This window comes from Pseudonaja textilis, chromosome 2 (assembly GCF_049901715.1).
Source record: "Pseudonaja textilis isolate UNSWEBS1 chromosome 2, rPseTex1.2, whole genome shotgun sequence".
Lineage (NCBI taxonomy): Eukaryota > Metazoa > Chordata > Lepidosauria > Squamata > Elapidae > Pseudonaja > Pseudonaja textilis.
Genome location: NC_141991.1, coordinates 161,090,590 through 161,104,812, shown reverse-complemented (window position 1 = coordinate 161,104,812; position 14,223 = coordinate 161,090,590). Strand labels below are relative to the sequence as shown.

The 14,223-nt window shown below is 37.1% G+C and overlaps 1 protein-coding gene across 4 annotated transcripts; it reads right to left on the bottom strand.

Moving 5' to 3' along the window:
* Positions 1-901: 901 nt before the first annotated feature.
* Positions 902-9,356, bottom strand: ING4 (inhibitor of growth family member 4). Of its 4 annotated transcripts, none has more exons than XM_026713325.2 (8): positions 9,238-9,356; positions 8,029-8,100; positions 7,706-7,872; positions 7,403-7,517; positions 4,408-4,516; positions 3,831-3,978; positions 2,482-2,543; positions 902-1,604 (listed from the first exon to the last, which is right to left on the bottom strand). In XM_026713325.2, exons 1-8 carry the CDS (start codon positions 9,272-9,274, stop codon positions 1,565-1,567), a joined length of 750 nt encoding a protein of 249 aa, XP_026569110.1. In that variant the 5' UTR covers positions 9,275-9,356; the 3' UTR covers positions 902-1,564. The 4 variants fall into 4 exon arrangements, with proteins under 4 accessions (XP_026569110.1, XP_087782385.1, XP_026569109.1 ...); XM_087926259.1 differs by having other exon boundaries at positions 3,831-3,975; XM_026713324.2 differs by having other exon boundaries at positions 3,831-3,975; positions 9,053-9,292.
* Between the last annotated feature and the right edge of the window lie 4,867 nt (positions 9,357-14,223).

Genomic DNA, 14,223 nt, shown 5'->3' with positions numbered 1-14,223 from the left:
AGACAGGCTGTAGATGCAGCCTATTGAAAACTTTATTGTGAAATGAATGGGAATTCCACAACACATACTCTTGATTCATTTGAGAGAAATTATTATGCCTCATGTTAATGCGAAGGATGCAACACAATATTGACTTATCGGTTATTTTCTTAAGTCAGCAGAATGAGAAAGCTGAAGGCATCAAGTTGCCAGGAATCAGGATTGACTTCCCCCACTCCATCCCAAAAGATATGCATTTAAGTAAGAAATCGATCGATTAAACAGCATCAGTACAATGCAGAGTGATAAGCAGGGAATTTATGTATTGATTTAATGGATTTATAGGGCTGCTGAACTAAAATACCATGACCTGAAAGCAACGTTCGATCTATTAATGTGCAAGGGAAGTGTTATATAAAACTATACAATCGGGTACAAATTCAGTCAGCATTTCTAGTAGGCTAGGATTAGGGTCTAAATTCAAGACACCTTCATCTATGGAAAATCACTAGGAAGCATTTGCCAGGTTTCTCTGTGTTCCTCATAGTATTATTGTGGAGACAAAACCAGGAGATAGTATTGCATCACTTTTAAGGTCTTATGATAAAACTCAATTTTCCTTTCTATCAATACCACTAACCTCTGAATGTATTTTGATAGCCCACTTATCACTCAGTTCTGATAATATTTTAGCTATCATTTGTCCTCTTTCAATTGCTCCTATCTTCAGAAGCATTGATGGCTATAGAATTATTTTTTAACCAGTGATACAGACCCCACAATTCCTTTCACTTTAGGTTCATCTAATGCCTCGCTTCTCTTTTAGATACCCAAACAAAATTCTCCCACAATCCCTTTAGGAACTTTTTGTATAATTAGATAAACTCAAAAGTCCACTCAAAAGTGAAAATCACTCATGACATGTATTGAATTGGTTTTATTTAATGCATATTTTACAATATGGGGTTTCCCCCTAAAACAAGCACCACCAAGAAAAAACTGGAGCCTGGTTGGCTTCCATTACAAAATCCATGAAATATTTCGGACAGGGGGGGAAAAATCTCACTTTTTAATATTTTTCCCACGAAGAAAAATGAATCCCTTTCCAGTTGCCTCTGTACAGCTCCCTCCCTTTGAAAAATGGAATGTTGTAGTAGTGGAGAAGGAAGGGAGAAGAAGAAGCCTGTCTTCTTAAATGACATACTGCATGAAGGGTTGACCGGAGGGCCTCTCCTCTGGAACACAAATTAGTAAGTCTGGAAGGAAATCTGCAGTTTCTTCAATCAGATATTCCCCCATCAAGAAAACTTTGTTCCTTTAAGCTGATGCAGGTTTTAAAACCTATGCGGGAAAAAAGGCTCTAGGACAACGACTGACTTCATCTTCCTCTCAAGGACAAGCAGTGAGTGTTTCAGTACACACAGGAACCATCAAATGGATACAAGCCATTCACAAGTAGCTCTGCTCAGCCAGAGTGGGGACCCCTACCTAACGAAGCCCCAGGAACTGGGAGAAGAGTGCTGAACCCCAACTGCAGAGCTGGGTATTTCGGAAACAGTATCTGGACCTTGGAAGATGACAAAATTTATTTTTTCTTCCTTTCCTGGGAACAGCGAGGACAGAACCTGTATGAAGGAGAAAAGGCAAAGCAATAATTGGGGGATCAATGCTATCCAAGAAAAAAAAAGGATACCGGAAAAAAAAAGCCGACAATTCTGCAAACAAAAAATAACCTAATAATATTTTAAAGCATTATTTTTACACTACCATTCTCAAATATTTTGTACTACTCTCAAATATCTGTACATAAAATCTATATATAAATAGTCATACCACTAACCATATAGAATTCAAATTCTGAATAATACAGTTGAAGTTTTTTCAACATGTGGTCATGCAGGAGTTGGGTTCCAAATGCTCAATGGAGAAGATTCATTTCATTTACACATGAAATTGGATGCTAAAATTGTGGCCTTGATATGGCAAATTGAATGTATCCAATGATTTTAAGTTTTCCAAGAGATCTTTGTCACTTGCTGGAAGATGCCAGAACAATTTTTCACTTATAGGGCAAAATCCTTAGGAGTCTGAGAAATCACTAATGGGACTCGTAGGAGAAATCTGGGTATGAACTGTACGTTCTAAAGTCCTGACAATAATAATGCATGGTCAAATGGAGAGATCATAATTAATATTTTAATTAAGTTTGAAAGCCAGTAGTTTTTAATGCAATGTTTCTTCTGGCTTCCTGGTTTATTTCCTTGTCCATGGGAATAGAATACATAAACCTTATTAAGTTGAGATTTGATTAAATGTCACAACATTATTAAGCTATCAAAAGTAAACAAACTTTTGTATAGGAATAAACATATGAATAGGAGTAATTCTCCCTACTGTTGATTCTTTGAAAAGATCCTCCTCTATCAGGGATCAAAATTTGATGTCCTAACATTTCAAAAGTCCTACAAAGAAAACCAGGGATTAGAGAGTAGAGTTACTTACCATTTCCCTCTTGGCTTTGTTGTCAAGCCGACACAAGCAAAATGGAACCATTCAATGGAGCACTAAGAATGGATACAAAACATATAGAGATGAATCAGTATTCTTCTGGAAACTGTTAATGATTTAATTCCAATTCCAATGGAATCAGAACATGGATCTAATTCAAAACCTCTTTCCTGACCACTTTTGTAGAGTTTTGATACACTATTATAAGGGGATGGAACAAAGTGACCTATTTAGCTAGTAGTAAAAAGTTATTTATTTAGCTATTTGATTTTTATCCTGCCTTTATTATTTTTTACAAATAACACAGTGCTGTGGACATATCCAGCTCACTTTCTCCTGATTTCCCCACAACCATCACCCTGTGAGATGAATTGGGCTGAGAGTGACTGGCCCAAAGTCATCAATTTGGCTCAATGAGTGCTCATTGACCATAAGTGCTAAAAAGTGACAGCATGGTTTCTGCACTTTAGATTGCACAAATGTAAATTTAGACTTTTTTTTTTACAAGCAGCTTAATACTTTTCTAAAAACTCTGAATATCTACTGCAATCTGGTCAGTCAGTCAGTAAGTCAAAAGTTCATTACAATCAAAGACCAGTACAATTTAAAAGGCTCAAGGAGTATCTTCTGCAACCCATAAAATAATCCCAAAACAGAAAACAGTATGCTTTCCACTGCATTTGTGATACAGTCCTGCCTGCATTGAAGTACTGCCCATGCAATAGTTCTATCCGTCAACCATCAAAAGCATGCCCAACATCCACTCCCCCTAATCTAAAGGAAAGGTTTATAAACTGTGGGCACCCACATGCATAACTGTTTCACGAAGTGCCACCTCCATCTAGAGCTTCTTTTATGAGGGGTGGGGAGGTGAAATACTGATAGAAGAGCTATTGAAATATATATAGATATTTGGATGTAGGGATACATTTAATGGCTTCAGATAGAATGAATTCAAGTGGAAATATTTCTTAAAATAGTGCAGAAAGGAAAAAGTAACATTTTGGAGGTGCAAAAAAGCTCAGGCTTGGCAAAGAAATAGACTCCTGAAGCAAAGGACTCTCTTTCTAAACAAAGCACCTAGCACATAATAATAATCATCCTAATCCAAGGGTTTCCCTAGATGTTAACTTTTAAAAATGAATACACATGGAAAACTAATGCAAGACTAATTTAGCAATTTAAGAAGTTTATATATGCAAATGTGCCTCCCTGCCAATTTGTGAAGAACATAACAAAAAGTTCCAAGTTGATTTCTATAAAAAAGTAATAAGGCCATTTATGTCCTTCGTTTGCTTAGCTCCCCTCATTTTCCACTTTCTATTAGCAAGACTCTCTCTTACGTCAGGGTTGTCACAACCAATCATCTCCCCATAGGAGACTTGGTGGCAGAGGCAGTAGGTGGGCTCATTGGGATCCACGGGCATATCCAACACATCAGAAGGGTGGACATTTCCAAAGGTCACTGAAGGCATCCCATAATCTGTGCTGCTTTAAATGGAAAAAGTTGAGTTAGGAAGATTTTTTTTTTAAATGACCCAAGGAGAATCCCCTCCAATCTATATCAATTAAACCACTTATTATTATAAACGATTGGTCTCAGGGTTAGCACCTGAGAGTGCTAACGACCAGATAACTGCATTCCATTCCCCGCCAGTCAGAACTGAAGATGTTTCTTGAATGAGAAGTGAAATGTTTTCAAACAAAAAACCAAGAAAGCCCAGTGGCCTTTTGGAAAAAGCACCTTTGGGACACCTTTTACAACTTGCCTCACAGGAACTTTATCTTCTCAAATTTAGGGAAAGCATGAGCAGAACAATGGTGCTGGAAATGGAGTAGACTGATCTAGGGAAGATCAAGCAACACCCACTAGGACACAAACTAGCGGCCTAAGTCTGCTGCTTCTTCCCACCCACTCACGTGCGAACTAGTTTCAGCTTCTTCTGGGCTGTTTTTGGTGCTTCTTCATCAGAGTTTTTTCCCTTGGAACGAGCACGAGCAGCTTTCTTTTCTTTTTGGGCACGACCTTCTGTAGGGATAATATAAAAAAGAAAAGTAAAACATCTCTAGAGACTGAAATGTTTCAGCTTATCAGCCAATTAATTGTACAACTTCCAGTATTCCACTTATGCTTATGTTCTATCTCTGATCCAGTTCCATGGTGATTAAGTTCATTCAAGAATCTGGACGATGATTATGTCAAAAAAATAATATTAAAGTCCATAATGTCAACTACTATATTTTTTTTGATATTCTTAAATTATTAATTTCTCTTTGTCGAAGTCATGCTGATTTTTTTATTCATAAAGCATGTTCTACTGCTCATTTGTTTCAAAATCTAGCATTAGTATTTTGTAATATTTTCTGATTTGTCTGGGAAAAGATCTAATAAATATCTTGTTCTCCCACATTCCATTCCCTTAAGCTCTGAATCTTAAACCTGCTTACCAATCTTCTAATAAGAAATGTACATTTATATTAAAAAATATTTTAATACGTATATTCCATCAAAATGCTGCAATTTTAATTTGTAAACTAGTCCTGGTTTATTGTTACTTAACTACAGATGCCCACATGCTGCCCAAGACCTTCAAAAATAAATGTAAGGCATGTATTTGTAATGCAGCATCTTTCTTAGTTAAGGTACACTTGCAGGATGGAAGCGTTAGGAAAAAAAATAGAAAGTGTAGTACAAAACTTATGCAATTAATCTAAACAGTATAGTTTTGGAATAAGCAATTCACGTTCTACAGTATTTATTTGTTACAGGAAAAATACTATTCTGTTTTGGGGACCTTACTTTGCTCATTTTGTTAATTTTATAAATTAAATGTCTAGTGAAATATATTCATGTTTTCTTGACTTTTTTAACTGCCCAAGCAATTAGTCTTTTCTCTTAGAGCCAGTCTGGTACAGTAGTTAAGGTTCTAGCTTAGAAACCAGGAGGCCACAAGGAAGATGGGCAGTTGAGAAATGTGAAATAAATAAATGGCAGAATATCAATTTCATAAAAATAGAGCTACTGTCCATATTCTTTTCCTGCATATTTCCAGACAACTAAGAAATTATTTTATGGCTTTGAACTATATTACAATTATACACAAATACAATTTTTAGTATATATATATATATATATATATATATATATATATATATATATATATATATATATATATATATATACACACACACACACACACACACACACACACACACACACACAAGCAGAAAAAGGCTTGTTTATTATGCTAGTCTCTAAAACTGCATTCCAAAATTAAATCATTACTGGATAATCCCCAAATATTCCAAAATAATATGTCTGCAAGGTAACATTTTTCTAATACAAAGAACTAAGCAATAGATGCAACTTAGTATTTAAGAAATCTAATAGCTATAAATAAATATCAATACATTTTTCTCTTATGGTTATGTACATTAATTTCAAGTGGCTTTCAAAGTCAAATTTATTCTCATTGTCTCATTTCAGTAATAAGCTAACAATTCTTATAAGTCAAGGTTAATTCCTTGTGACTGACTTCTCCCTAGGATGTTTTCTAACAATCCAGTCTAAGCAACGTTCCTGAAACTTTCAGTGGTTCCACATCAAAGTAGTAGTCAGGTCCAACCCTGCCTATTTATTGATCCAGATTTGCGTACTGCCTATTCTTGTAAGTTGTAGCTTACAGTATACAAAATTACAGCATTCATAAAAACTCAACAGAAAAGCAACTAATACATTTAGTTATTGGTATTGTTCACAAGAGCTATTGCTACTCTTAAAAAGATTTTCGAGCTAAATATCGTATGAAAGAAAACTATCTTAACCACTTGGCTAAAAGCTGTAAGGGGAGGGGCACATCTGACCTCCAGGGGCATGCTGTTCCAGAGGGAGGGGCTGCTCCTGCAAATGTGCTTCTCTGAGTCCCTGATCACTTTCGGGGTGGGCACCTGAAGCATTCTCTCCCTGCTAGACTGCGTAGGGTGGACAGATTCTACCTGGAAAAGACAGTCCCAACAGTAATGAGGCCAAGCCATATAGGGTTTTACAGGTAATCACCAACATCTTAAATTGGCCCAGAAGCCAAATGGCAACCAAAGCAATTCCTACATCATGTAGTTTATTCTGCTGAATCAACTAACACCAGAGAGCAAGCAGGCGACCACATTATGTATGAGCTAAATCTTCAGAGTCATCTAGGATAGTCCCTTTAAAACGAATCGCTGTAGTCTGAGATGAAGTACTGTCTTCTGCATCTCCTGATCCAGGGAAGAGTACCACTCATAGATCTGCCAAAGCTGGAAGAAGGGTCTCCTGATCATAGCTTTCAGCTACCATTAATTCCAGTAGGAATTACCTATCTTCCAAGGTCAGGGCTGTTACCCTATTTCAATCTTCTATTTTCATAGTGATACCGAAATATTTCCTCAAAATTGGTTCATATTTAAACCAACAGTATTACTTAAGAGTATTAAACCAACAGTATTACTTAAGAGTATAGCTATTAAATGTCAGACTGGTACCAGGGAGACTCATGTTCAAGTCCATCCTCAGCCACAGAAGCTCACTGAAAATTAGCCCTTGGAGACTGGTCCAGGCAAAAATAGTTTGGGATTTAATTGGAACTGTACTTTATTGCAAAGACTATAAGAACAGAATCTTGAAAACCTGCAGTGCTTTCCCTTTCCCCTTCTTGTAGCAAAGAGAGGAATTTGGTAGTACCTTTTCTGAGTAACAAATTTTATTAACAGAAGCAAGTGTTTGTGAGCTGCAGCTTACTTTATCAAGTGGAGTCAGGTTAAATTTCTAATATTTTCCTTATTTGTCTTTTACTGTATTTTCAAATTGTGATTAGGTACTTGATTTTTCATAATTTTCCTTACTCCCCCCCCCCCCCCCAATCTCTGCAGAACTCACTCTTTTTGCCTTTGCTAGATGAGCTGTCATAATCACTTGATTCAATCTGTTTCTCTTTTAGGTCAGCTTCAAACCGGGCAAGATCTGTATCCAACCTCCGGATGTGCTTATCTACCTGTAGACATAATAGGAGTACAAAAATATTATTTGAGATGAGAGTCAATTCATTAGCAGGATGTAGATTCTGCAAATAGAAGAAAGAAGAAGCTGGTTACACTAATAACTGAAAATGAGTAATAAAATGAATGAAATCCAATGAATGAATGAAATTTTATAACATTGTTTTCTTGCTATATCTCATACCATTTCATATGTCTGCATAGCCAATTGTACTTTGTCATCACCAAACTCCTTGCACTTCCCATAGGCCTCCTGGATTTGTTTCAGAAGACCCACTTTCTCTTCTGAAGACAGAGTCCGTGCATTGCTGATATATTCTGTAGCCAGTTTATCAATCTCTGATTTAAGATCTAGAAGAAGCAGAAAGAAGTCTGATGAAGACTATTTTACCATAAATTCCACAGTAACAGAAATTGACATTAACATTCACTTTAAAAAAAAAAATGTGTGACACACGATTACTCCAAATTAATTGCTGTCTTCCACTCATCCTATCTCTTACTAACCTTCTGTTCGTTGGTCTAGATCTCGCATAAGCTGAAAGTTTCTCTGGAGTTCAAAAGGCAAATTCTCAATGCCTAAAAAGGAGGAACCCAAAGACAGGAAAGATGATCAGCCAAAGGGGACTTTGTGCTATTTTCTTTAACACGTTAACATATGAACACCCATACTAATGGGCGTTCATATGTCAGTAGAAAATGAACTGCCAGATATTTAATTTTATATTCAAATATCATGTATGAGAAAACACCGGAATGATTATTTGGGTCTTAAATGACATGAGACACACATTTCTCACTAAACATACTGCACAATGCCAATCCTAGCTGTGACTAGAATGTATTTGCTTATATGTATACAAACACTGGCTCAATTAGGTTTTCTGCCATTAGTCTGCTGAAGCAAAAATTAAAAAAATGTTTACAGCTGGGTCTGTTTTATAGTACATTTGATTCACTGAAGCAGGAATGTCTATTTTACTCCCCAAACTGTTTTGTAAATGTCCAGCATACTGTCTGCATCTCTTACAAAATGTGCTTTCTTCTGACATATCCTTTAGGTAATTCTACCTCTTTCTTTAAATATTTTAGCCTTCAAAGTACATGTATTTAAGGTACAACAACTATGACTGCTTGGAGTCCACTGGAGCTGGGCAGCTAATAAATTCAAATAAATGAAACACAGACCTGATCTGCACAGGCACACCCATATAGACTGAATGTTGCTTTTAAAGTGAAGGAGGCATGCAACTCCATCCCTTAGAACCGGATTACACTACAATATATCTTAAAGTTGAGCCAAACTGAACAAAGAGATTGAATAACTTCCTGCAAATCTTTCGGCTGGTCTTGGAAAGCTCCATTTCAGCATGTAAACTGGATCAGGGACAATACCTAGTGTGCCCCTACTACCCTCTTCCCTCATCACACCTTTCCCAGGAATAACGCCCCCGACTAAAAGGGCGGTGCTTTAGAACCGCGAGAGGCGGGAAGACACTCATCAGGGGTTTCCAGATCGTGCTTCACCCACCGGGGAACCATGATGAGCCGAAGTGCCCTCCTGAACAGGTTCTCTCCGCCGCTGAACCCATGAATGTCCCGAACATGCAAAGAAGCGTCCCTTTGATCTCATGCGCCCACCCAGCGACACGAAATCGAGACGTCTGCCGGCATTTCGCGGCCTCCCTCCCGGCCGAATCCCACGCCCGGTCTTACTATCGAGGTAGTGCTCCAGGTACATCCCAGCCGCCATTTTGGGTTCCAGCCAACCGCCCAGGCGCTTCTCTTGGCCCCGCCCAACTCCGGCATTATTTCCGCCCTGAGTGAAAGCGACTTCCGTTCTGCGGCCGACTTGCTTCCGCCTGCGTGCCGGGTGGCCGCTTCTTGATCGTTCTTGGAGAGGCGGTTTTTAGTGATGGCAGAAATTGGGGGAGATGGTCCTGGTTATCTTTCCTCCCACCCCTTTTAACCAAAAGCAAATATATGTTTTTTTTCTATTTTAACCTTAAACGAGTACATTTTTTAAAACTAAAACAAATACATTTTCATACGGGGCGCTCTGGATAATAGAATAACAGTTGGACTGGTCCTTGGAGATCATCTAGTCTAACCCCTTCTCAAGCAGGAGATCCCATACCATTCCAGGCGAATGGCTGCCAGTCTCTTCTTAAAAGTCTCCAATAATGGAGCACCCAGGACTTCTGAAGGCAAGCCGTTCCGCTGGTTAATCGTTCTAAGATTTTTCTCCTCCGTTCTAGGACTAGGTTGCTTCTCTCCTTGATTAGTTTCCATCCGTTGCTTCTTGGGCTGCTTCCAGGTGCTTTGGAGAATAGGTTGACCCCCTCTTCTTTATGGCAACCCCTTAGATATTGGACCACTGCTATCATACCATCCCTAGTCCTTCCTCTCACTAGACTAGACATACCAAATTCCTGCAACTGTTTTAGCCTCCAGCCCCTTAATCATCTTCGTTACTCTTCTCTGTACTCTTTCCAGAATCTCAACTTTTTAATAATATGATGAACAAAATTGGATGCAGTATTCTAAGTGTCATAATACATAGTACTAATACTTCATGCGATCTTGATTCTATCCCTCTGTTAATGCAACCTAGGATTGCATTGGCTTTTTCGGCTGCTGCCACACACTAGGACGCCAAGATCGGTCTCATAGTTACTGCTATTGAGCCAGGTTTCACCTAATCTGTACCTGTACATTTGGTTTTCTTACCTAAATGTAAAACCTTACTTTTCTCTACATTGAATGTCATTTTGTTAGATAGGGCCTGATGTTCAAATCTATTTAGATCTGGAGTGTTGTCTATTCCTGCCAGTTTAGTGTCTGAATATTTGAGGAGTTCCCTTTCTATTCTGTCATCTGGCCATGGATTGTTTAGAAGGAGGACATGTTTCACAGAAGCTCAGAGGTACTCACTTTGAAGTGTCTCCATTTGGAAATTTCACAGTCCATTTCATCAGATGCATGGAAGGGGAATAACGACAGCAAATAATGCCTATAGCATCATTCTAGACTGAGTTGTGCCTTCATTCCAGAAATCCAGTTGATACCTGGTTTATTCACAGAACTTTGGGAGTTTTAGTGAAATCACTTAAAAAAAAAACCCACATGCAAACAAAGAAAGCAGCAAATCCACAAAAGCATAAAGTGCTACATTAAAAAAGCTAATCCTACAGTTAAATTCATATTTATTCTCAGCCTTTTAAAATAATAATCCCCTCGAGGTATTGTTCAACAGTGTAGTCTAGAAATAGAAATGCAAATAAAAATTATTTGAAAACACACTGCTAGGATTTTTCCCAAAGGGCAACATTTCCTTAAGCAGGAAGAAAAAAAGGAAATTAAGTGTGTACATAGTTCAAATATATTTTGGTTTATTAAACAAATACAAAAATGTAAAAAAAGGAACAAGGGACAAAAGCAAAGGCAACTGAAAAGGAAAATAAAAATTATGTATGGATATAGAATCATAAGTGACCCTGAAAAAGTTGTAAGCATGCTTATACAGTATTCCTTTCCAAAGTGATAACTATACAAAGGCAAAATCATTGACAACAGATCTTGAAATTGCAGGATTTTTCAGAGATCCTAATTGTATTGATTTTTCTGTTAGAGCAATTTGCCACTTAAGTTTATGTTTCATACTGCTGAACAAAGCATTTCAGATTTCTGGTCCGTGTCATAAAAAAACTGGTGGATAATTGTTGCTGTTAGTTGTGAAGTCATGTCCAACCCATTGCAATAATAGATGGTGGATAATAGAAATTAACTAAATTTCTTGTATTGATTTGTTTGTTTTAGGAAAAATTAACAAAACTAACATTTGTTTTAATGCAGGTGCCCCACCTGTGGCCCGCAGGCTGCATGCAACTCTGACAACTACAATGCGGTCCCACAATATAAAACATTAAGAAAGTTACTTATTACATTAGCTATATATTTTATATGTGGCCTAAGACAAATACCCATGTTTTAATGTTTTATCTTGTTTTTATGACTATAAGCCACAGTCACCTCTAGGTGAGATGGGTGGAATAAATAATTCATTGTGACAGATTATTGGATGATGTTCACCTGTTGGAAACATAGAAAGTCAATGGCAGAAAAATTGAGCCTCCCCTTTTAGTTCTTTTGTTTGTTGTTTTCTTTATATTTCTTTTTATTATTCATTTATTTTAAATTTTTTGTTGAATGTTAGACATAATTTATACCGATGATTAACCTGCTATACCGATAATTAACCTTTATACTGATGGTTAACCATGTTTATACTATCAACTTGGAGTTTGATTCAAAGCTTCCACTACTCATTCTTCAAAAAAAAATCCAAAAAAATTCCAAAAAGTCTAAATTGATTTTGCTGTCAAAATGGATGTCTATAACCTGTCTAGAAAAGATATAGCTTATATGTGGAGTAGAGTGCCACCTGTTGATTAACTTCAGAAGCAATTCTAGATGACTTGGTGAAATAAATTTAAAAACTGTTTTAAACTATAGAGCACCACCCTGAGAATCTCTGAATTCATATTCCAAATAACTTGTATAGGACTTTCAAAAGAATCTATTTTGCTCTAATAATTTTAAAAACTTATGAAATTCCATGAAGGCCATTTAGTAATCTTGTCAATGAACTTAATGGAGAAGATTGATTTATGTAAATAGTTTACAAAAGAATGTTTGAACTTTGTTTGAAATCCTGTTGGAACTTATGGCTAGTATAAAACATACTCAGCAGTAATAGGTTTACTGGAGCCCATTATCTTAATGGTGTGCATGTACATGAACATTGCACATGTATTTTGTACTAAAATATATCCTTATGTTTAAAATGATGACCAAAGAAAAAGTTCATGTTTCTATTTTTTCTAACCTAAGTATTCAAGTACAGATTTGAAATAATAAACATTAAATTTCTGCCATGTTAATTCAATTGGTACCCATGGAACATTACTTGATTTCCTAATTAAATGATATTTTTAGTTTAAATGTGTCAAATAGTTTCAAGTTGCGTACATCTCAAGTGCCATTATGCTTTGCTTGAAATGTATGATTAGTTTATCCCCATGATTTTTAGTTACTCATAATTACCGTATTTATCGGCGTATAACACGCACTTTTTCCCCCTGAAAATAGGGGGCAAATGATGTATGCGTGTTATACGCCGATGTCCAGGGAGCGGAATCCTCTTTAAGGGATCCCGTTCCCAATAGTGCCTAGCGGCGGCGCAGCGTCGTGACGTGATGTCAGCGCTGCGCCCGCCGCATATTTTTTTCCTGAAATTTCCCTCTTAAAGGGAATGCGTGTTATACGCCTGTGCGTATTATACGCCGATAAATACGGTAGTTGCAAAATATGAAATCAGGCAAGGGACAAGTGTTTGAAAGAAAATTTTAAGGAAGAAACCGAATCTGTACTAAGCTGTCTGAAAATGACAACATGCATCATAATATCACCATGCAAACAAAACCACCTAGAACAGGGGTGTCAAACTCGGGGCCTGTGGGCTGGATGCGTCATGCACTGGCCACGCCCACCCCTGGTTTAACGAAGGGGGAAAAAAATGTCCCGATACATCACACGAGTTTGATACCCCTGACCTAGAACTTGCATGGTGACATCTGATACAAGTATGCAAGTTGTATCATTTGCAACACATTATACATTGCTTCTCCCATACTTTTTTCCTGAAGATTTCCCTATTTCATCACAAAGCAATGCTAATGGAAGATGTTGCAGTAACTTTTGCAGTAGAAAGTCATAATTATAGTTCTGTTGTTTCTAAGTACAGTAGTCATTTTAACTGGGCCACTGGCAAAAAAATGCTTGTCCAAATATAGAGAGGCAAGCCATTCAAAGCCTTGTGAAACTGATTGCTCCTTGGAACTGAAATTCTCAACCACTATTAGGTGAGAGAATAATAAGTCAGTTCAAACTTAGACACAATGCTGAGGAGACAGAGCCTCATGTTTGCTATTCCCCTCAATCTTTGGCTTTTCCAAATATTAGTATTTGCTTATTTGAGACAGGAACAAAAGCTTGAGAGACAGGAACAGAAAAGGAATATTGTGGTTAAAGGCTTCCATCTTCTAGCACTAAAAAAAAGACATCAGAAGTCCCAGTGAAGGAGAAATCTGACATCTGAATCTTTATAGAATGGACAAGAAGGGACCGAGAATGTAAATCAAGAAGTTTCTTCTGATCCAGTATGTTTTCTAAAATCCAAATTGATGATAACATGTTCCAAGCTATCTATTTCTGGAGCAAAATACCCTGGCATTAAGTATTGTTGGTTGGTGAAAAGAAAAATTTCCCTTCCACACACAGTGGGGAAAACAAAGGAAGTTCCACTTTCTGGTAGTAATTTGCAAACAGAGGAATAAAAGAGATCAAGAATATGTATTGATTCCATGAAAATAAGAAAGCCACAATATGTGACCACAACATGCAGCTGCCTGACAATTTTAGGCTTGTTCCAGCATAAAATTTGAATAGTGGATTGCTCTGAAAGCTGTTTTCCATATCATTTGGTAATCTTACATGCTGAATTCACACTTTGCAACTGATGAATATATGTTTCCCTGACTTTGACTTTAGGCTGTCATAGTGTTTATAAACACTTTCTTTATAAACACTCTTGATTTGTAAACCATGGCTTTTGCATTGTATAAATATATATAATTTTGC